Raw genomic sequence first — 23,687 nt, 5'->3', positions numbered from 1 at the left:
AATTCAAGTTGACACTCATATTCTACACTCTCAGTATAAAGTTTCCATTAGTACTTTTACACATGAAGTCACTGGGGTGCCCCAAACTTCTCCCCTACCCTCTATTTCCATAGTTTTCAACTCTCAAGCTGAAAATACTGGACATAGCTTTTCTATACTAAAAAGGAGAGATATCACCCTTATACTTTCTACAGCTATACAGGATCCTTGTGCCTCAACTCCTTGTCAGAATGGTGGACTTTGTGAAGTATCCTCTGACTGTCTAATGCATACATGCTCATGTCTAGGGTGTTACTCTGGAGACTCTTGCCAGATTTGTAAGACTCTTATGCTTTCCTATTATTCCCTAAATTTTGATTTAAGTTGTCAATTTCATCTTTATTTGTCTGTTTTTCAAAACAACATTGTGCTTATAATTTGACTTAAGTTGTCAATTTCATTTTTATTTTTCTGTTTTCCAAAACAACAACATTTGTGCTCATACTTTGAAGGAAATAGAAAGATGATTAAGAAAAAATGTCACCCTGAAGAAGCTAGTAAATACCAGTTATTCAACTTTCCCTGGACAAATAATCAATCTTTCAATTTTGATGTTACTGTTGATAAAAAAAAAATTGATGAGCAACTTTGAAAAAGCCACAAAACCTTTGTATTTTATTATATCACTTTGAAAGTATTACAATTGTAGTCTTTTCCCCACAATTTTTTCATTCAAATGATCACACTTATCAAAAACAATACTGGTAATACTAGTAACTCAAATAGCTACATATATTTGTAAGTTTCTGAAATGTGATAATATTAATATTGATTCAGTGTTGAAGAATTTGCACTTACTGATTTTGATGACATAACATGCAACCATTTATCATATTCTTGTAATATTTATTTAAAATTAAATTATACTGTTATTAAAGTGTCAGAAATATGTAAATTTTAATTAAGCAATGAAATTATTCAACTGACTCCTATGTTCATCTGTTCTTATCTATTCACCTTTCTTCTTTCAGTACTAAATCCTTGTGCAAACAATCCATGTCAAAATCAAGGGATTTGTACAGCTACCAGTTGTTCAGAATATACATGTTCATGTCCAGCCTGTTCCATAGGCGACAACTGTGAACATAGTAAGATTTGCTTAGTTCTCTGGGTCATGATTTAATATATTCCATAATATTAATAATTATACCACTAATGTGTGTGCGTAATATTTGGGTAGTTCGATTTTAAGATTAAATATGAAAGTTTAAAACAGTCTGTAAGGTACGCCATGATGGGGCGCCCTCGGTGAGGGCGTAGTGACATGACGTAACTTACAGTCAAATATGAAAGATCGACATTTTTTGTCTGTCTTTCTGTCCAAACTTTAAATTATTACTACTAGCAAATAATAATATCAAAATTGATTGATATCCTTTGCTTGTTTTACATTCCCCTCAAATTTCCTCTGTCACTGGGTCTAAAAGTTGATACTCAGCTAGTACTTCAAGAACAGTTGTTTTTAAATACTTTTTCCATTTCAGTTAAAAAGTACCTATCAGTATGTAGACCACCGATATTGCTGTTCTACTGGACACAAGTGTGACTTATGGAAGTTTGGGTTGAAATTGATGGGGATTGTAAAATTGAAGGAATGTTTATAACCATTGTAACAAATGACATAGATACTTATACTTAAAACCTAACTGTCTTCATGGACAACCCTAAGAGAAAACACTCATTTACTGACTAGTGTACTAAAAGAGATTGATTTACAATACTCACATTAGTTACAGTTTTTAGACATTTGGTACAATGTTTGAATTAATAATTGTGACATTTAAATTTACAGATTACAAACACTAGAAGAAAATTGTTCTACTTAATTTTCTAATAAGTAAGAGTTATTTTTAATATGCTAACAAAATTGTTCTTTTGTAATATTGTATTAGCAAGGGTATCGATTTTGTAGATTGAGGTTTATAGTCAGTAGAAGTGACTATGTCTTTGCAAATCTGGAGGGCATTTAAGCTGTGTGACCAACATTGTGAAATAGATATGATGATTGTAGTTAACATATAACACATTTCATCATGTCGCATTCTCAGACATTGTACATTTATAGTTAGAAAAACTATCTAGTGTCTCATTAAAGAACAAATTAGCTTACATCATAACTTTCAATTTGTGAAAATCACAGAGCAACTCATTGTAAATTTGGTGAATATGAAGGTGCTAAATATAGCAAATACATTTCTCTTTATTAAAGACACATCATTTCAAGTGAATGTATATTTTGAGCTTTTTAGGTGATTCATGTTTTATATTTCAGGGAGAGTGATGGAAACTAGCAAGAACTAAGTTGTTACCATTGTGTATTATATATTACCTATTGTCTTCCCAGCCTACTACACTAGTACACTTTGTCACCAGAGTTGATGATTGTTCTCACCACTAATATCTTAATAGGCATTGTAGTTGAACTGTCCATATCTTCTTCGGAGCTAATAATTCATCTAGGCTACATGTACATTGTTTTGGTTTTAATCCTGTCTGCTTGCTTTTCATGTGATATTTACATGTAATTGATGTACAATCATGCATTTATGGCATTTGTATGTAAAGATTTATGCAACTCAACCAAATCATGCTACCTGTACCATCTCTGCCCACATAATGCTGCTTTGTATTACATCATTTTGGTGTTTAATATCTCCTGTGCAGGATTTCATTGTTGTTGTTGTTGTTGTTGTTGTTGTTGTTGTTGTTGTTGTTGTTGTTGTTGTTGTTGTGGCTTCATATTTTTTTAAACTTCAAAGAGTCTACATGACTTGCCAGTTTTTCATCCACACTACATGTATTCCTGATCATACATTACTTAACCCATGTGGTCAACCATCAATTCTCAGTACCTGAAATAGAATATTACTGCCTGCGCGCATCACAAAAATAAAGCACATTCAATTTCTTGGTCAACACCACAACTTATGCTCCATGTACTTCACATACATTAAACTATAGGTGCGCATGACAATAAAGTTGACCTTCTTGTTGTATTTGGACCCTCTAGCATGAGGTAAAACACTATTGCAGGTACAGAGAATTCAACATGATTTTGCTTCAATAGGCCAGTCTATAACATAACATCTTATGTATACATTGCACCATTCTAGCTAAATTTGTTACCTGTAACTTCCTTACTCTTATTCAGCTGTCTTCATCTTTCATGTGAATGAAACACCAGGAAAGTCTGAAATATTTAAGTGCAGCACTGAGTTGCCTCACATCCTGTTGTATCAATCTATACAAACAACAATATTCCAACACAAAATATGTATTAACCACCTTGGTATTCTGGATCGGCAGTATCTATGTCTATGTCGATCTTCACAAGCAGTACATAATGCATCTGATTCTGAAGCATGTTATTTGATCATCTATATTGAAAGATGCCTCAAAACGATCTCTGCAAGATATGATAGTTAAAAATAATGTTTTTGTTATTTTTAAATTCCAATTCACAACTAAATGGTATTATAACTGTCTTGCTCACATGAAACTGGTTATTCCTTTTTGGTCTTTTCAATTTCAGCAAAGACAATTGTTTTGTATAATACAAATTACAGTTTTTTGCAAATGAAACAGTAACTATTGCTGTAAAAATCTATTTTCATTAATACTTATAAGACTTCTTTCTTAAAAAAATCATCACATCCAATATCTATTATTCAAATACTTTAGTTTACTCTTCCTTACAGTTTTACAAAACCCATGTGACAGTAGTCCTTGCCTGAACAGTGGAGTTTGCCAATCAGCCACTGACTGCCTCTCTTATAGTTGCACATGTGCAACCTGTTACATTGGAACAAACTGTGAATTCTGTAAGATTTTTAGATTTACCTGTCTTTCTTCCCAACTTTAATAATACATTTTTGCATGTATACACCTGACAGTGTAGAGTAAAGCACAATGAAACAACATTAGTATTTATTACAACATTTGAAATAAAAAATGGCACAACAAAAATACAAAATGTACTTTATTATATAGAATTTAGAAAATATAACTTTAGTACTTTTACTTTGAATTAAACTCATTCAATATTAATTCATAGTTTTGATCTCATTGTTTATTGAATATCAACTTGAATGAAACCATATCTTTTTCACCTAAATTATATATTGTGTTCCTCCATGAGTCTGTTGTTTTAAGAAAAATTATAGTTTTTAGTATGAAAAATTGAAGTATTATTTCATTCGTGTTTTTAAAATTATACCTAGCATGATAATTATATAACTGATAATTGTGAAGTTGTTAAGCATTCTCCTATGTTCATCTGTTCTTATCTATTCACCTTTCTTCTTTCAGTACTAAATCCTTGTGCAAACAATCCATGTCAAAATCAAGGGATTTGTACAGCTACCAGTTGTTCAGCATATACATGTTCATGTCCAGCCTGTTATACAGGCACCGACTGTGAAATTAGTAAGCTTTTGTTTATAGTTCTCTGTGCATGATTTAATAAATTATTCTATTATAATTCAGCTTATGATATGGGATAATGGAGACAGGAAAATTCCAGTCAGACTTATTTTTGCCTTTAGCAAGCTTGCATTGATAACTGCTATCAACTCACAGTGAGTTTGGGTGACACCATACTCTACTTAGAAGTCAATTGACCTTTTTTGACCTTGATGTATCGGCCAATAGAAATCTTCATAGCTCATTTCCGACAATGCTGTATTTCATAAAACGAATACATCTTACTGATAGCATTTGAACAATGGCTAAAGAGTTTATTTCTACCCAGTATATTGCCATTCTAACAATGCATGTTTTTGCAACACTGTTGCATATCAAACTATTATATAAGCCCTCTAGTGACTATTTTGAAACTGTCAATAAACAAACTTACCAATGGTAGACTTCTAAGTCAGTTAGAAACTAGTAAGAGAGATGTTCATGGGTAAGTTTGGTTCTACCTAAACTTATTTATGAAGATATCTGTGATCCATCTCTAACCCATACTTGAAAATCTTGCAAATAAGCTCTACTGCATTTAACATGTATTCAGCCATTTTTGGGATTTCCTGCAAGGGTTTTTGGAGAAACCTCTGGTGATGACATCATTTTTACTCTAATATCTTTGTCTTTGTCTTTGTCAAGACTAAGAAATTGCTGCTTACATGTTGCTGGTTCTCCACAACATTTTGAAAAGAAATGATCTTTTGTGATTTTGTTGAAATTTAAATGAAAGCTTTACTAATATTTAGATATTGCTGTAAAAGTCTTGTGTTTATTAATACTTAAAAAGACCTCTTTTTTTGTTTACAAATCATCACATCCAACATCTATTATTTAAATACTTTAGTTTACTCTTCCTTACAGTTGTACAAAGCCCATGTGACAGTAGTCCTTGTCTAAACAGTGGAGTTTGCCAATCAGCCACTGACTGCCTCTCTTATAGTTGCACATGTGCAACCTGTTACATTGGAACAAACTGTGAATTCTGTAAGATTCTTAGATTTACCTGTCTTTTTTTCAGAACTTTATAATTTTTCATGGATAAACCAGTACAAAAAAAACCCACAATGAAACAACACCTAGTATTTATTACAACCTTTGAAATAAAAAATGGCACAACCAAAATCAAAATGTACTTTAAAATTTAAAAAGTATAACTTTAGTACTTTTACTTTGAATTAAACTCATCCAATATTAATTCATATTTTTAATATAATTGTTTAATAAGGATGAACTTGAATGAAACCACGTCTTTTTCACCTAAATTGTTTATTCATTGAGTCTATTTCTGTTTTTGTTTTAAGAAAAAAAATTAGATTTCAGTATTTGAAGTACTTTTGCATTCAACTGTTTTTTAAATTATACCTAGCATGATAATTATATAACTGATAATTGTGAAGTTGTTAAGCATTCTCCTATGTTCATCTGTTCTTATATATGCACCTTTCTTCTTTCAGTACTAAATCCTTGTTCAAACAATCCATGTCAAAATCAAGGGATTTGTACAGCTACCAGTTGTTCAGATTATACATGTGAATGTCCAGCCTGTTATACAGGCACCAACTGTGAAATTAGTAAGCTTTTGTTTATAGTTCTCTATGCATGATTTAATAAATTATTCTATTATAAGTCTTAGGTTATGGGTTAATGGAGTATATGCATGTATTATATAATACTAAAATATGAAGAGAATGGCTGTCTTCTTTCTGATAAAGTACAGTGCACTGTGGGTAATAATGATACCGCTTCTGTTTCATATTCTGTCATACTTCCTTTCAATGTCAGAGTGACAAGCAATATGATTAAAAAACTGATGTAACAGTGGTGAATACAGCTCAATTTCTATACTTACCTCTATTTCCTTTGACAAAATTAACAAAATTGAAAACAAATGACATTTTATGGAGGAAATAGAGGTAAATAAAGAAATTAAGCCATATTAACCATGTCACATTTTAATCAGATGGCATATGAAGATACAGATATTGAATTTAAATTTCTTGAAAAAGGTGTGGAACTGTATTTGTACTGATTTACTAAAGATACATAATGTCACTTATAAATTCTAATAAACTGAGAAAAGTCAACACACTGATTTATTATTAAACAGTATTCAGAATAGACCAAATTGGATGTTTTGATGGACACACTTAAGGATCCAACTTGACAGTCATCTCTCCAGGTGAAAAAAAATATGATCTCTAACATTATGATGACATTTATTGGTGATAGTACTAGACACAACAGTTTGACTAATGAAGGGATTCTCACTTGTACCAGACTTACAGCTAACCTTGTTTTGAAAAGCAACATTCAACATGTATGTCACCAAACCTCAGGTTGCATGAACTAGATTAATTAAAAGTAGTATTTTTTACTAAGTTTAAACTTGATATTACTAAACAAGAATTGTGAAAATGATAATAAACTAACCTGTTATTATGAACTATTTGTCAAATTTATAATCTTTGTATCTTAATTCTTTGATGTCAGACATTTGGTAAAGTACTATAGATTTTGTTTGTATCATACTTGTATGTATTTGGCATGATAACATTATAGTAACATTTGGAAAGTATGCATGGCAGCCATTAGACAATACTTCATCCTTTCATTGCATGACATCACAACATGTTTTCAACGCATGTACATCTAACCCGTTCATTGCTAACTTAGTAGGTTCTTTTTGTTGAGCATTTGTTGCAAAACTGTGATTTTCTGGAGATTGATTAACTATTTAATAATAACTGATTGTCGATAGCTTTGAAAATAAGATGGTGAAGTTACCCCCAGATTTCCAAGTTGCAGGAAGAAGCTAGCTTTCATGGCAAAGATTGGAAAAATATTAAGAACGTTGAGAGAAATTGATCCCGAGGCTTATTCTACTCTATATCTATATTAACTTTCTTTGACACATATTAGAGAGTAAACAATTTTGTTCAAAATTTGTAAAAAAATTACTTGTGAGCATGTTGGTTACTGACATGTCGAGACTGTTTGTCTCAGAAGACTAAATGCTTGCATGGAATGCCAAGCTTGTAACATGTAATTGTTTGCAGATCATATTGTGTATGTTGTAGAGATTGCAGATATTCTCTATTTCTTTTTGTCATTGCTTATCTCTATAGCTAGCTTGTCCAACATTTGGTGAATGGTAATTCACAGCGTTCATTGGGAATTATTCCCATAGTCGTTTGCTGATCATTGCATGTGAAGAGAATTAAATAGATTTTCTGTGCTTTATGTTGTTATTTTTCTCATGTCAAGCATGGCCAGCAATAAGTGATTTTAACTACCAGTAACCTGTTTCCTTGTAAATGACAGGGAGTAATCATCCTGCCCACTCTGGAGTAGCCCAGGGATTTGCTATCTCTAGTACACTGAGATAGTAAGACCAATGTGATAAAGTCTCTGGGTTAAGTCTGGAGAGATTCGTGCTATTTATGTTGTATTTAATGAACATGTACATATTTGTATTGATGTTTTGAGATGTTTCTGCCAGGAGTGTTGGAAAGTGAGCATCTGTATTAAAAGTGTCTCCACATAGTTGATCTCTTGAAGTTTTGTCTCTGTGTTTTCACTCCATGATTTTGAACTTACAGGTGTGATGACTATCTCGTTTGCCAGATAGTAATCCTATACATATTTATTGCAGTTTATATCTGCTTGCACATGATGGTACCACCAACACTGAGTGCTGAAACATCTCAAAAAAATCCACATTCAAGATGAAATAACCATACTAATGTTTATTTGTTGATAGTATTTGTTGCCTTCAGCAACTTTGTATCACACACTAAGACAGACACAAACTAAAACTTACACTTTTTATTGCATGTAGTGAGTTACATACAACTCTGGTTATCAATTTTAAGGTTTCTGTCTACTCAGAAAGACACAAACTAAAACTTATTGTTGTTTGATGTAGTGGATTACACAAGTGGGTGATAGTGGTTCCTCTGTTGTTTGAATCTATAGTCACATTGTGATTATAAGATAGTGAAATCAGAGGAAGTCCCAAAACAGTACACTGCATGCAAGGTTATGGAACTAGCCTTCGACATCCAGGTATAAAAAACCTGTAATGGTCTAGAATGGGGTGTTGGTTTTTGGACAAATATAAGTCTGAAATGGGGTCAGGTTTGGCAGTATACATGTAGGCTGGACACCCCTGCAGAGTTGGTCACTGGTACTGCCCCCCCCCCCCCCCCCCCCCGATTAATACAGTTATAGTTTGAATCTGTCTTTAAATACCACCATTGAAAGTGAGTAAAAGGACAATATCCTAAAAATTTGGTGTACTCCATTGAAACTGATCTTGTCAGAGTAATGAGATGTCAGTATGTTGGTAAGTGTTTGAATCCTACATACATGTATAAGACTTTGATTATTAAACATATGCACTGTTTTTGCTCTTTTCCATCAGTGCCATCAAATCCTTGTAATAATTCTCCATGTCAGAATGGTGGTGCATGCCAACAAATAAGCTGTAATACATATACCTGTACCTGTGCTGGTTGTTTTACTGGAACAAACTGTTTAGTTGGTAAGTATTTGTTCAAGAGTCAGTCATATTTAGGTTCATAATGTTCTTGTGAATTTTTTTTTTCTCTCTCCCCTGAATTCCCCTTCAGAAAGGTCAACCAGCATTTATAGATTGCAGGATGTTCCAACAAACTGTGATGATGAAAATAGTTATAAGTTTAATAGAATCAAAGTTTCAGTTTCAGTTTCAGTTTCAGCCAAGATGATTATTAATGAGTTGTGTTCTTAGTAAATTTGTATTTCATTATGATAATTTACCTTGTCCTTTAATAATTCTTTCACTTTCTTTCATTTTGTACCTCACCCCTCTACACTTCTTATCATCTAGCCATTCCTAACCCATGTGACAATGTTCCATGTCAAAACAATGGTGTGTGTATTCGTGATGGCCAATGTACCTTATATACATGCAGTTGTGTTGGATGTTTTATTGGTCCAGACTGTTCACAAGGTATTCAGTTTTTACCACTTCATGTAAAATGGCAAACAATTACCTTTATCACCAGTGTTAGCTATACATATTACTTTGTAGCTGGTCACTTTCCATAGTGCATTTCATTGAGAATTTTTAAACTCCTGAAGGTATATCTTGATATTGATAGCCAGTGTGTTTATAATATCAAGCCAACTTTGAAGCATAGCAACTTGTGACCCACTACATTTGCAAGTGTTCTCCATATACTTACTGCATAGTGACTCACAAGGAAACCTAATTTTTGTTACCATACTCCACACTTTCAAAAGAAATGTCTTTGGTTAGGAATACTTATAATGTAACTCAAAATGACTCAAGGAGCATAGAAACATCATTTTTATAACCTAAAGATATCTAAATGAACGATAGTATGGAATTTCAATACATGTAGACATGCCCTAACACAACAGAGGGGAGAAACAACTCTATATAGCGCCAGGGTTGGAATATTACAAATTTTCTACATGTATATATAGCTTTTCATTCAAAACGGGAATAGCGTCATTTTAGAAATGTTAGCAATATTGTCATTCACATAATATTGACCAATGAACACAGGTTTTAAGACAGGTTTTCAATGCTGTTGTTAAAACTACATAAAAACAATTCAGTCTCTGAGCATATTAATTTTCCATCCTTACAAAAACAGTGGTCACTGGATGTAGTCCAAATCCATGTTTAAATAATGGACAGTGTATTCCAAGTAATATTCCAACATCATGCACTGACTACACATGCTCTTGCAGTGGTTGTTTTACGGGTGCTCGATGTGAAATAGGTAAGTATGACACTATACAAATGTACCAGGTATACATGTATAGTCCTGGTGTGTTACCAAACTGTTCATATTGCTTTTAATAAAGCTGTTACGTAGATCATTAAAAAATCAATCTTGCTCTGTAAGGAAGCAGCTAACTGTATTTAATATTAATTATAGTTACGATCTTTCACATAAGTTGGTTGTGCTCTATAACAGCATGGTATAGTTGTGTTGTGTTATCAAACTGTTCATTTTGCTCTTGATAAAGCTGTACACCATTAAATTAATTTGTCTTGCTTTGTAGGGTAGCTGCTTGTTGGTATATCATTAATTTACAGTGAAAAACTGTCGCATGTTTTGATAGTGCTCAAAGCTTTGCGTCAAGTTTGGAAATTTTAGCTGCTAACTAGTACAATTGATGCGTTAATTTACACCTACAGCATTTAACATTTTTGCAGTGCTCAAAAGTGTTTGCATGATATTAATATTAATTGATATTAATTTCGCTTTTAATAGGAAAGCTGCTGTTTGTCTTTATATTACTTTGCAATTACTTTCACAATTTGTGTGGGACATTTTAGGCACAGCTTAAAGATTTATCATGTAGATGATTTTTAATGTGGTCAATCTGGTGTGATGATATGTATGCTATACATGTATTAGCTCAGTCAGTCACTTGTCCCTGTATTATACATATTAATCAAAATATGATATGTTGTCGCTAGATGAGTAGTGACAACCTTTAGGTCACGAGTATTTCCCAGCTAAATGAAGAAAAACGCAATAATTTAAAACATATTTTAATATAATTATTATTAATTGTCATTAAAAAATTAGACTGTATTACATATTAAATGCTGTAAATATTGAAGGGAATCTGTTGCTGAACTTGAAAGACTTGGAGACGGCCTAAAATGTTGATTGAAAAGGTTTTTGAGTGTAATGTTTGAGAGAAGAAGAATCTAAAATTCCTCTTCAGAGAAATTTACTCTTCTTAGGTCAGATGAATGACTTTGTTACAAATGTACCATGTAGTTTAAAAAAAACTGAACAAATCATAGACCCTGTTTGGCATATAGAAATATCAAATTGATAGATGCATTGCTTGTCTTTTTGTAATGGAACTAAGTTGTATACTAATTGATTGTCACAAGCCTGGCGACCATTGATGTGCAGAGATCCTACATCTCATGATGTCACTGTGGGCAAAACATCCCCACACACTTGTATCTAGTACTTGTGTAGCATGCATTCATCCCTAGCAATATAGTTACATGAGAAATGAAGATGCTTTGATGTTTCAATCATGAGACGCAATGTTTAACTCACAGACAGACAGACAGACAGACAGACAGACAACTTTAAAATCAAATGCACAAGAAACACTGAGAGGTACTACACACAGCGGGCATGTATATAGAAGCAGACATATTAATTAACATGTTGATCAAGAGTTTGAAAGTAAACAATTGAAGCCATTTAAAATCATCAAGTCCATGTGTCATTTGTTTCTACCACACTCTTTAAGAATGGCAATCTTTATCACTTTTCAATCTGTATTGTGTCTCTATTATTGTTAGTCTAGAATTGAATCATGTCTATCTTTGTGTTGAAATCATCATGTCCCATGGACTGAAACACCAATTTGAAAGCAACTTCATTTCTCCTGTACAAATGAGATTCATAGATGTTGCAGATTGCAATCATATCACAGTGTTTTTGCTAAGGTCTGGAAAACCCCGATAATAACAAACCTCTGGTAAAACTGGCAAAATTTCCCACACATAATGGTATGGAACCCTGGTAAACTAAATTAGGAACTTGGGTAGATTTTACCTCCTTTCTACATTTTACAAAATGTTTGTAGGGACCCCTGACTGGTGAACTCGGTTAGATTTTACCTACTTTAATACCAACCTCAACAAAAACACTGTCAGCTTGTCTAGCTTTTAATACCAATGAAAACACCATGTTTACTTACAGCACAAGACATATGTGGCAATAATCCATGTCAGAATGGGGGTTTCTGTGTAGGAGAGACATGCACAACATATAGATGCTATTGTGCAAACTGTTATAGTGGGACAAACTGTGAAATATGTAAGTGTGATAAGTTAACATAATATCGTAATGATATTTTCTTTATGTGCAGGTGAACAAACAACAAGGGTAGGACCACCAATATTTATTCCTTTATTTCTAATATCCATATTCAGCATCATAAAGGTTCCTGAAAATATCCATGTTGATATAATTTTGGGGCCATGGATCCAGAACTATATTGAAATAGTAAATGTAAACTCAGTCTGTGTATGTACTACATGTATTTTGTTTGCAGGGGGATTTTTTTCTCTTAAAGTAATGTTTGTTTGATTCCTTCCTTTTTAACAGCCACCGCCTTACTTTGTAGCATGTTGAAATGTTATGTTTACAGGATTTTTGAAATAATTTTTGCTCAAATTCAAGAAAAGATCAATAAATCAGTGAATGTGAACATGTTTTTTTCTTATCGATGTAATCTTGTTTTGTTTTTCAAAAGTACAAAATGCCTGTGCAAACCATGATTGTCAGAATGGTGGTCAATGCTCACCAGTGCTGAATTCATGTACTGCGTTCACTTGCACCTGTCCTGGTTGTTTTATTGGTAACAAATGTGAGATAGGTAAGTGATCATGATTTAATTAGAGGTCCAGTTAGGCTTAGGAGGTGTGAAAAACTAGTTGTCTGGAAATGATTTAGAAAAAGTTGATTCACAACAAAAGAATTATCCTATGTAATTCTTATTATTTTAAGATAAACACAAAAGTGATGACCCAGGATTTAAACTTTAGCAATTTAAAGGCCAAGTTCAAACTGTTTATTTATTTATTTATTTATTTATTTATTTATTTATTTATTCATTTAAAACACAAATCAGCTACAGAAGGGGAAAAAATTAGTTTAGTAAAGTAAATGTACTAGACAAAACACAACAGAATACAAAATACGACTATGAAAAACACAAAGTTTAAAATTTTCAAGCGCTATAACTTCCATTGGTGGTGTTGCTATATAATATTAGTTGCCATTAACGTATTTGAAAGCTGTTTTAATAAACTGTGTTTGTCAACTTTCTGGTAGATGATGGGGTTGCTAATATATTATCTCAAATACCTTGTATGAATTTGAAGGATGCTTTTAATAAATTGTTCTCATTATTGCAATGAATAGCTCTGCAAATGAGAGAGATTAGGATTAAAGTTTAGATGTGAAATGGTGGTTGTTTGGCAGAGTTATTGAAAAAAGAGGTCCACAGTAAAGGAAAGACTCCTATATAACCCTTAATGGGACCATCAATGTGATAACATCAACGTGAGAACCTAGGATTGAAAACCTAACCTTTAATTTTTTTATAATTCCCGGCTTCTGAAAATCTATACCGCTGAGGAACATCATAGAAATAATGAACATTTGATTTCTAGGTCAACAGAATGACAGCCTGAAAGCTCCAGGCATTGTTTCCGCTTATTTACTCAATGTAAGATTTAACTAATATAAAATTTCTGTGATATGTGAATATTGCCCTATAGAATGCGAATAGTTTTCCTATATGCATATTTTAGGTCACTATAGGTCAATAGTCCATACCATGTGGTACGATCTAAGCCAATCACTGAAGGCTATATGAGCATGATGTGTAAGTTATAAACAGTAATATAACAAAAAGTGCACAGACTTAAAATGAATGATATGAATACATAGGAGTCAAATGAGGGTTTAAAAACAATGTTTAACAAATGAATTAGCTACTAAATATTGCTTTTAACTCAGTGATATGAAGGCTGCAATTGGTCATGTAGTGAGTTCTACTGTTTAATGGCTACAGACTTGAAATTGTGTTGGCAGAAAGTGAGATCAACTTTAGGAATATAGAAACTCTGTCCTGCTGCATGTCATCGTCTTATAATGATGTAGTATATGTTGAGGTATTGCCAAACAGCATGATGATGTTTTTATAAGTCTTGTGCACAATGTGAGATAAAATGACACTTTTTATATGCATGAGCACACTATCAATGTCTGTGTTTTGTTTAATGGAATTCACATAACAAAAAGCATTTTGTGAGATGTAAAAAGCGATTGTATTGCTTACTTGAATTCCTATACTCTCTCTAGTTTGACGGTACAGTCAATGCACTTGTGCACTTCATGTAAATCCAAAATATAGTGCACACGTAAGAATAGAAGTTCACTCTCTTTTCCATTAGAACGGGATCCATGTTCAGGTCATTTTTGTCAGAATGGAGGTACATGTCAAGCTATTAGTGGTGAATGTTTTTCCTATAACTGCATATGTTCTGGATGTTATGCTGGACAGTATTGTGAAACACGTAAGTACAGTTCAACCGTTTGTTAAACATATATATATATTAGTGAAAGCTGTATTCTAACTTTCCATGGATGCCATTGCATCATATGATGCTCCATATGTCTTCTGTGTCTGAAGATACTATAAATGATAATTTTCTGCAAATAACTTGTAAGGAATGAGCAGAATGATCGAGGGCCAGAAGAAAGAGGAGAAAATAGAAAACACTTTGGCCAAATTGTTTTTTGCAGCTTTTTGCTTTTTGCAGAATTTCAAAAGTACAAATTAAAAAATATTTGACAAAATAGTCTTCAACCTTGTTAGTATATTGACACCTGGATGTCATAAGCATGCTCATGATTGCTAAGCTGCTATCAGCTTCTCTGTTTACTACCCTGGCAGATACTGTCTTGGTTTATTAACTTAAAGATAGATACAAACTATTAAAACTATTGTTGCAACATGTTGATGTCTAGAGCTATTGAATGGATCTTGGTTTAAACTGTACTTACAGTAGGGTGGGGTTATTAATGATCTTGCAGTTTACATGTATGGAGACTTTCAATGTCTATAGTGTTGATCACAGGCAGATGAAATTCACACACAGCATGAAGAACTGCTATCACCCACTTCTGTAGTCTACCACACCAAACAAAAATAGTGTTTTCTTCATAAATTTGTGTTTGTATTTGGCCTCCATTGCCAGATCAGTATGCATCTATGTATGTGATAATTTATTGCTGTCATCACCTACAATAGTTCAGAATCAGAATTGGAATCAGAATCAGAATCATAGTCAGAATCAGAATCACTTTTTTTCATCTCAGAAAAGTTTACCTACTATTTCACTTCCAAAATCTTTTTATTTTATTTTAAAGAACCCTATAGTCCAGGAATAAAATGTATCATAATTGTTTCACATTATAAGGTTGTAGAAAGTTTATATAAATACTCCCTCATTCCCCTATTATTTTATGGTTTTTTTAATAGTACAAAATGCTTGCCAAAACCACGACTGCGTGAATGGGGTGTGTGTACCAGTTACAGTTACAGGTACATGTGACCAGTTTACCTGTGACTGTTTTGGATGTTACACAGGAGATAGGTGCGAGATACGTAAGTGAACTCAATGCCAACATTTAGAATGTTCAATTTGTCTATTACCGGTATAATACTTGTTGTCTCTCGGTTATTTTCTTGACTTTGTTGTTAGCAATTAAGCATAAGTTGACATTCTGCATTGCTAAGAAATGTAAATTTGAAAAAGGCTTTAAATTTGTATTTAGCATAAAAGGTCTTCCAAGGCTAAAAAAAATTATTGCAAATGAAAATTTTTAAAAATGGAGTGCCTGAAAGGAGAGGTTAATGGATTTATTTCATTAAAAATCTTCAATGGTTGTAAGGGGCAAGATTAGTACCTCGATGTAGGATAAATAAAAAGTAAATTCTTTTACTTTGGTGTTGGAGGGGGGGGGGGGGGGTCTGAACTATTTTAGTTCTCATCCTATAAAGTGATTTTCTTTTAGTGGAATCTGCTTTGTACCCCAAATATTTCTTTTAAATGTCTGACATTTAGAAATTTTTCATTTCATTGAACTTTATTCATCTCACAACTTATGACTTGTATTTGATTTCATTTTATCAAACAAATAAATGTCAAAAAAGTCATTAGCAAATCATTATTTATTGGATTATACAAATTCCTACCATTTGTATATACCAGTAAATAATGATTTTAATAGGAAAGACTAATGTTTAAAAAGAGGTTTCACCTACATGAATGTATGCAAATTACAACAAAGTAATCCTTTTTCTACAGAGGAGATATTTGTTTGTACACATTGATTTCAAGGCCACATTTGCATATATGTAGACAGTCCTTCCAGGTTCCCAGGCCATATCTGCATATATGCAGACAGTCCTTCCTGGTTTCCAGGCCATATCTGCATATATGCAGACAGTTCCTTCCTGGTTTCCAGGCCATATCTGCATATATGCAGACAGTCCTTCCTGGTACCCAGGCCATATCTGCATATATGTAGACAGTCCTTCCAGGTTCCCAGGCCATATCTGCATATATGCAGACAGTTCCTTCCTGGTTCCCAGCCACATTTGAATATATGCAGACAGTCCTTCCTGGTACCCAGGCCATATCTGCATATATGCAGACAGTTCCTTCCTGGTTTCCAGGCCATATCTGCATATATGCAGACAGTCCTTCCTGGTTTCCAGGCCATATCTGCATATATGTAGACAGTCCTTCCTGGTTTCCAGGCCATATCTGCATATATGCAAACAGTCCTTCCTGGTACCCAGGCCATATCTGCATATATGCAGACAGTCCTTCCTGGTTTCCAGGCCACATCTGTATATATGCAATCAGTCTTTTCCAGGTTCCCAGGCTATATCTGCATATATGCAGACAAGTTTACTCATTTGCATTAGCCAAATTTTCACCTCTTCACCTCATATCTTTGGTAAATTAATATTTAAGTTCAATTGTGAAATCAAATCAAAATCTTCTCCTGTCCTCACATGCACTAAAACCAGTTTGAACCAATAATTGAAGCAGTTTAAAAAGGGGTCTTGGAAGGGGTGGGGGGGGGGGGGAGGAGGGAGGTGGTTGTAATTGATTATTTTGGAAATGGTACAAAGGTAAAAGTGAATCAATTCAAAACCAATTTGCTCAATTTTCTCAGGTGGATAGAAACTGGTTTTTAACTGATGAAATGAACCAATTCAATTTGGTTTCAAATTGATCAGGCAGAGACAGGGCTGTTGTTGTATTGTGTTTGTGTGTGTTTTATGGGATTTGGTCTATATGTTCACTTGTTTATAAAGATAATGATAACAATTAATTCTCTTCCATTATATATTTCTCTGTGTTACTAGTTCAAGACCCATGTGGTTCTTCTAATCCTTGTCAGAATGGTGCAACCTGTTTCAATCAAGGTTGTACTAATGTTTTCTGTGTATGTGCATCATGCTATTCTGGAGATCTCTGTGAAATAGGTATGACTAATATGTAAATTGGCACAGTTTTAATACTGACATTTTCTACCTCTTACCATGTGGCACAATTTGAGTTTATAAGGCTAAGGTATATGACTCTAGTGAAAACACGAAACTGTGATTAGTCTTTAATAGTATAATGTTAATGTCAATACATGCCTTCAATGGCATTGATGGCATTTTTAGCACACTTGATAGCATACTTAATATTTTCATCACCATTTTAGTATATATCTATTACATTATGTCATTGAATTGTTTTTAAAGTACCCGGTTTGAGTTCATACAATAGCAAGTGATCATTCAGTACTATATGCTTCAGTAAGTGGAATACAACACTGTATCTTTTACTGCAAAAATTATACCCCAAAACATATAAACTCAGCATGTCGTGCCCTCTTAATTTCAATTTCTCATTTGATTCACATCATAGTCTCTCATATGGGTTATATCTAATTATTAATTAGACACTGTTTTGACTGAATGGACATCCATCTTTATCTTTATTAGATCAAAGTTGTAACTTTGGTTAGCTAATTGATTAATTAATTAATTGAAGTGTATTTATCTCACATTATATTAGACAGTCATCCTTTTGACTGAATGGAAGCCCATTTTTTGTTGGAAAAAACAGGAATTTCACCCGGTACATTTCATTCTCAGCTGTGAAATGTAACTTGTACTCAAAGTGTCTAAACATATATTGTCTCTTTCATTTGTTTTTGGAATGTATGACATTGCAGTGCAAAATCCATGTCAAAATGCTAACTGTCTGAATGGTGGCCAATGTATTCCTGTATCTGGGAGTTGTAGTGCGTTCACTTGTCAGTGCCCAACATGTTACTCTGGAACAGCTTGTGAAGTCCGTAAGTACCGTTAGAGTCGCACATAACTTATAAGATGTGTGCATCTTGATGGTTTACCAGATATGGTTGATGATATAGTGATCGATGCAGAATTGGAGTAACATGAATGAATGAATGAATGAATGAATGAATGAATGAATGAATGTGTGAATGAATGAATGAATGAATGAATGAATGTGTGGATGACCAAATGAGTAATTATGTGAATGAAGGTATGAATGCATGAATGAATTAAATAATGTATGTATGAGTTAATAGATGAATGAATGAGTGCATGAGAACAAATGAATGAATGAATCTGAAATGGATTAATGAATGAATGAATGAATGAATGGTTAAAGTTTCCAATGGCAACATGAAAGCATATGATATTTGTGCAGAATACTTTGAACCCTTTGTAACTGACTACCACTGTACCCGTTGCCATCTATATAATATAGCAATTCTGACCAAGCTATTTGTAAAGTGCCATGACCATTACCAGTGCATACTAGGTACACTTAAATAAACAGCCAATACACAGTCACTTTTTTATTGAATGAATACAAAATGCAAGCAAGCCCATTTCTCTTGTCATCTGTTTTCATTGCAGTGGCCAATCCCTGTGACAGTGGTCAGTGTCAGAACGGTGCAGCATGTGCACCCGACTACTCTAATGGAGGTTGTAATTTATTCACTTGTACATGTCTACAGTGCTATGTTGGAACATTCTGTGAAACATGTAAGTTTAGCTCCCAACCTTTGCATCTCAGACAGCAGATAATGAGTGGTCAAAGTCTAATACTCATAGCTCGGTACCTGAAATAGAATTTTACTGCATCATAAAAATATTTCCATCATTCAATTTCTTGGTCGATACAATGACTTGGTTCTGCCTTACATGCGCATTTAATACAGAACTCTAGGCATGTGTGCAAATAAGTCAACCTTGTTCTATTTTGACACTCTAGTGTGGTTAAAATGTTAAAATTGCAGGTACCAAAAATTTATAAAAACCAATGCTTAATACGTGGGCAGAGGAATGACAGTGTACAATATTTTTAGTGTTATTGAGAATGGCTGTGTGTGCACATACAAAAAACACAATTTCAGTTACTGTACAGTACCATAGTTGATTTTCTGGTTCCAAGATGCATTGTGTGAGGTGACGTCACATACATTGTTACATTTTGGCTTGTTTTATCATTATTCACCAACACAATAACAACCCTCTCCCCTTTCTGGGGGATGTCACTCACCAATGTTTAGCAACCCTAAATTGACTCCTTCCTTGCTTTGTCTCTTACCAATGTTGTAACAATTTAAACTCTCACCCCTTCTGTCAACAGTCGTAAACCCCTGTCAAAACTTTCCCTGCCAAAATGGTGGACAGTGTCAACAAGTGTCAGGTTCATGTGAACAGTATACCTGTACATGTTTTGGCTGTTTTACTGGAGATAGGTGTGAAATAGGTAAGTGTACATTTTTAATGTGATTGGAAGTCATTATATTTAGGCATGTGTAGTATAACTGTAAAGTGTGACCAAATATGAACAGACTGTTAACATAATTTGATGATGAACAGAGGGATGCAAAATGTTTTCATTTGACTATTAAAGATGTTTGATGTGGTGGCTAGATTTTTTGATACTAGTTTATAGTATCAACAAGTGTCTGGTTCATGTGAAGGATATACTTGTAGATGGTTTGGATGTTTTGAGGGAGATAGATGTGAAATATGTAAATACATCTTTAGCAAAACTGAGGTTAGTATAGGGCTATAGATATAGAAAAGCATCTGTGTGTGTGTGCATGTGTGTGTGTCTCTGTGTCTAAATTTGTCTGTCTGTCATATGTGTGTGTGTGTGTGTGTGTGTGTGTGTGTGTGTGTGTGTGTGTGTGTGTGTGTGCATGTGTATGTGCTGATGTGTGTGAGACGTGGGAGTGTTTTAATGAAAAAAAATGTTGAGCCGATCTCAGTGAAACTAGGTGGGGGTATTACTTTTTGAGCCTTGATGGTGAATTGTTCAAAGCAAAGTGATGAGATCATAGTATACAGATTAGGTGTAAAAAGTTTTTGTGTCAAAAAAGTTCCATTGTAAATTCGAAAACTACATATGGGATTGTTCGGGAATTGGTATTGGTAGAGATGATCCTAGAAGTGTCTAGATGTTCAAGACAAGATGATCCATTTACTGATATGCCAATTAAGTCTAAAGAGATGTAATTTTTTGTAAAAATTCTGTAATCTGTAACTATTGGGCCAATTGGTTTGTAATTGATTGGGATGTTTCCAAGGGTGTGTAGATGAAGAATAAATTGTTACCCCTAGGGGAATATTATATTCTGTCTGTCCTTTCATTTTTACCTTCCATAATCACATTTGCACTTGTACATCTGATTCTGGTATGCTGTGTTATATAACAAATATTTTGAAATTTATTTCACTTCACTAGTACAAGATCAGTGTCAAACTAATCCATGTCAGAATGGTGGAACCTGCTATTCTACAGGGTGTACTAGTAGATTCTGTATATGTGCTAATTGTTTTCAAGGAGATAGCTGTGAAACATGTAAGTATATTTACCTTTAGTTAACATTGAAGTTAACAGTCACAACAGTGTACCAAAAAATCATTTATTGCACACTTGCATGCAAATGAGCAGTTGATCATTTCACGATATCATACAAATGACATCTCACTGTAGTAAGTTTGACCATAATTTGCTGTTTATGGTAACAGAACTGCCCATGATGTGCGAATACTAGTGTGGATACTCAGGGGTATTTGTACTTGAGTTTGTGGTGTTTTCTGCTATGTTTGTGAAAATGTAGTCACAGAGAACACAAGTCTTATCTATTCTTAGTCATATAAAACACATATAGTCACAAAATATAGGAAAAATTTACTTTTGGTACCCTTTTAGATATAACTTTTCAAACATATAAACTTAAATAAATAAATAGAGATATACAAAAACCTTTTTGATGTGACTATAGGCTCGGATGTAAGCTACTCTGGAATGTAGTGCCTACATGCACTAGGTAAATCTCAATACTGTTATACCAATAGATATTGTATAGTTTAAAGATGTGGCTAGACATGTGTGATTTAAACTTCATCTGACAATATATTACACAAAATCAAGCAAGAAACAGATTGAAAATAGTATCTTGTATATTGTTTTTCAATTGCACTTCTGTACAATAATTTTACTGTATAAAAATGACTTGACAATTAGTTTTGTAGTACATGTCAAATTTTGAACAATAATATGTGCGCGTATTTCTGTAAGCGTATGAAGAACAGCGCCCTCACAGTCAATTGTACAAAGGACAATTAAGAAATCATTCACTACAAGTAACTGATAGTCTTAAGCACCAAACTAAAAACTTAATGGGATAGTTAATCATGTGACATGGATTGATTTGCTTACTTAGTAATGAGATTAAATTGTGATTCAGGAGTATTGGGAGGTTTTGTCTTTGGACTGTCAACCGACAAATCTTTGTATGTATAATGTAAAATTTGGATACCGAGAAATAATTTGGAAATAATCATGACAAAATACTCCTATTAATATTGAATATATGAATAAATATAAATTATATATAATAATATTTTAAAATAATTCAATTGATTAAAAATGAATGATCATATGCCTGTATCAAAAATGCTTCCTTCCAATGTGCAGAGTTCACGCTGGCTTGTATTTTAAAAAATGAGTTCTACATCAATATTTCAGTCATGCCAAACTGATAGAAACAATAAAATCAGTACATTGTTTCTTATGGTAAAATATTAATGTTGGAAATTATCTTTTTACAAACATGTTAGGATGGTACCTTTATCTATGCATATGTATGTGTCTGAAAAGCATGTGTTGTATACATTTTTGGGTTTTTTCATTTTGTGTGTGTGTGTGGGGGGGGGGGGGGTTACTTCAAAATGATTGACGTTGGCAAGGCAGGGTATTTGAAAAATATTTTTTAGTATGGGGAAGGGGTTATTTAAAAAAATATGATAGTTTGATAAACCCCCCCCCCCCCCACAATGTTTTTGTGAAAGCAGCCTAAGAAGTATGAGGATTCAAACTATTTTCATGTATTTTATTTTATGTTGTGTTGTGTTTTTCAAAGCGAATGTCTCTTTACCAATGTTATAACAATCCTTGACTCCTTCCTAGTCAAGCTGCTAGACCTTTGGTCATTCTTCTGATACAATACTACAAGTGATGACCAAAGGTTGCTTTATCGAGGCCGAAAAACTCTCTTATTGTATCGGAAGGAAGTCATATCGGAAGAAAGCCTGAATGTCTAGCTGCAAGACTAACTCCTTCCACAGATAACTAACACAGAGTGTTAGTTATCTGTGCTCCTTCCTAGCTTTGTCTCTTACCAATGTTGTAACAATAACCATAACCCCTTCTGTCAACAGTCGTAAACCCCTGTCAAAACTTTCCCTGCCAAAATGGTGGACAGTGTCAACAAGTGTCAGGTTCATGTGAACAGTATACCTGTACATGTTCTGGATGTTTTACTGGAGATAGGTGTGAATTAGGTAAGTGCATATTTAATGTGATTGGAAGCCATTATTTCTAGGCATGTTTGGTATTGTAAAGTGCGACCAGATATGAACAATCACTGTTAACATTATTTGATGATGAAAAGAGGGATGCAAAATGTTTTCATTTGGCTAAGATGTTTGATGTGGTGGCTAGATTTTTTGATACTAGTTTATAGTTTCAACAAGTGTCTGGTTCATGTGAAGAGTATACTTGTAGATGGTTTGGATGTTTTGAGGGAGATAGATGTGAAATATGTAAATACATCTTTAGTAAAACTGAGGTTTATAGGGCTATAGACATGGAAAGGGGGAAAATACATGCTGTGCCTTCTGAATAGAATATAACATATAAAACACATATTTAATTTCATTTTAGTGTACAGAGAAATTTGGTGTGTCTCAAGAAAGTGGCTCAGTCGGCTTCAACTTATGTACTTTATTTCATTTTGAGCACAGAGTGATTCATGACTGATTTTTTTAGCACAACTGAACTGGTTCAGTAGTGCTAGAGGCATGAAAAAGTGTCTGTCTGGCTGTCTGTGTGGATGTTTGTGTGGGGGTGTGTGTGTGTGTGTAAACAACTTAAAGTCAAAAACTGCCAGACCAATTGCAATGATTTGTGGTGTATATTA

At 33.5% G+C, this 23,687-nt stretch overlaps 1 protein-coding gene across 11 annotated transcripts in view; it reads left to right on the top strand.

Annotated features, from left to right (window-relative positions):
• Window positions 1-23,687, top strand: part of LOC144437266 (uncharacterized) — a 183,425-nt gene that overhangs the window by 22,039 nt on the left and 137,699 nt on the right. For 9 of the 11 annotated variants that reach the window (XM_078126183.1, XM_078126175.1, XM_078126180.1 and 6 more), the window contains exons 5-21: window positions 3,738-3,860; window positions 4,348-4,464; window positions 5,368-5,490; window positions 5,961-6,077; window positions 8,930-9,049; window positions 9,377-9,499; window positions 10,173-10,301; window positions 12,267-12,383; window positions 12,823-12,945; window positions 14,531-14,653; window positions 15,622-15,747; window positions 17,524-17,643; window positions 18,387-18,509; window positions 19,102-19,230; window positions 19,838-19,960; window positions 20,945-21,061; window positions 22,927-23,049. In XM_078126183.1, coding sequence (XP_077982309.1) covers window positions 3,738-3,860; window positions 4,348-4,464; window positions 5,368-5,490; window positions 5,961-6,077; window positions 8,930-9,049; window positions 9,377-9,499; window positions 10,173-10,301; window positions 12,267-12,383; window positions 12,823-12,945; window positions 14,531-14,653; window positions 15,622-15,747; window positions 17,524-17,643; window positions 18,387-18,509; window positions 19,102-19,230; window positions 19,838-19,960; window positions 20,945-21,061; window positions 22,927-23,049 — 2,076 coding nt within the window. The remainder of the gene's footprint in view (window positions 1-3,737; window positions 3,861-4,347; window positions 4,465-5,367; window positions 5,491-5,960; window positions 6,078-8,929; window positions 9,050-9,376; window positions 9,500-10,172; window positions 10,302-12,266; window positions 12,384-12,822; window positions 12,946-14,530; window positions 14,654-15,621; window positions 15,748-17,523; window positions 17,644-18,386; window positions 18,510-19,101; window positions 19,231-19,837; window positions 19,961-20,944; window positions 21,062-22,926; window positions 23,050-23,687) is intronic. The other 2 variants (XM_078126179.1, XM_078126182.1) reach the window with 2 other exon arrangements.

Source organism: Glandiceps talaboti, chromosome 7 (genome assembly GCF_964340395.1).
Source record: "Glandiceps talaboti chromosome 7, keGlaTala1.1, whole genome shotgun sequence".
Classification (NCBI taxonomy): Eukaryota; Metazoa; Hemichordata; class Enteropneusta; family Spengelidae; genus Glandiceps; species Glandiceps talaboti.
Note: the sequence above shows the minus strand (reverse complement) of the source record. Positions and strands in the feature narration are given on the sequence as shown.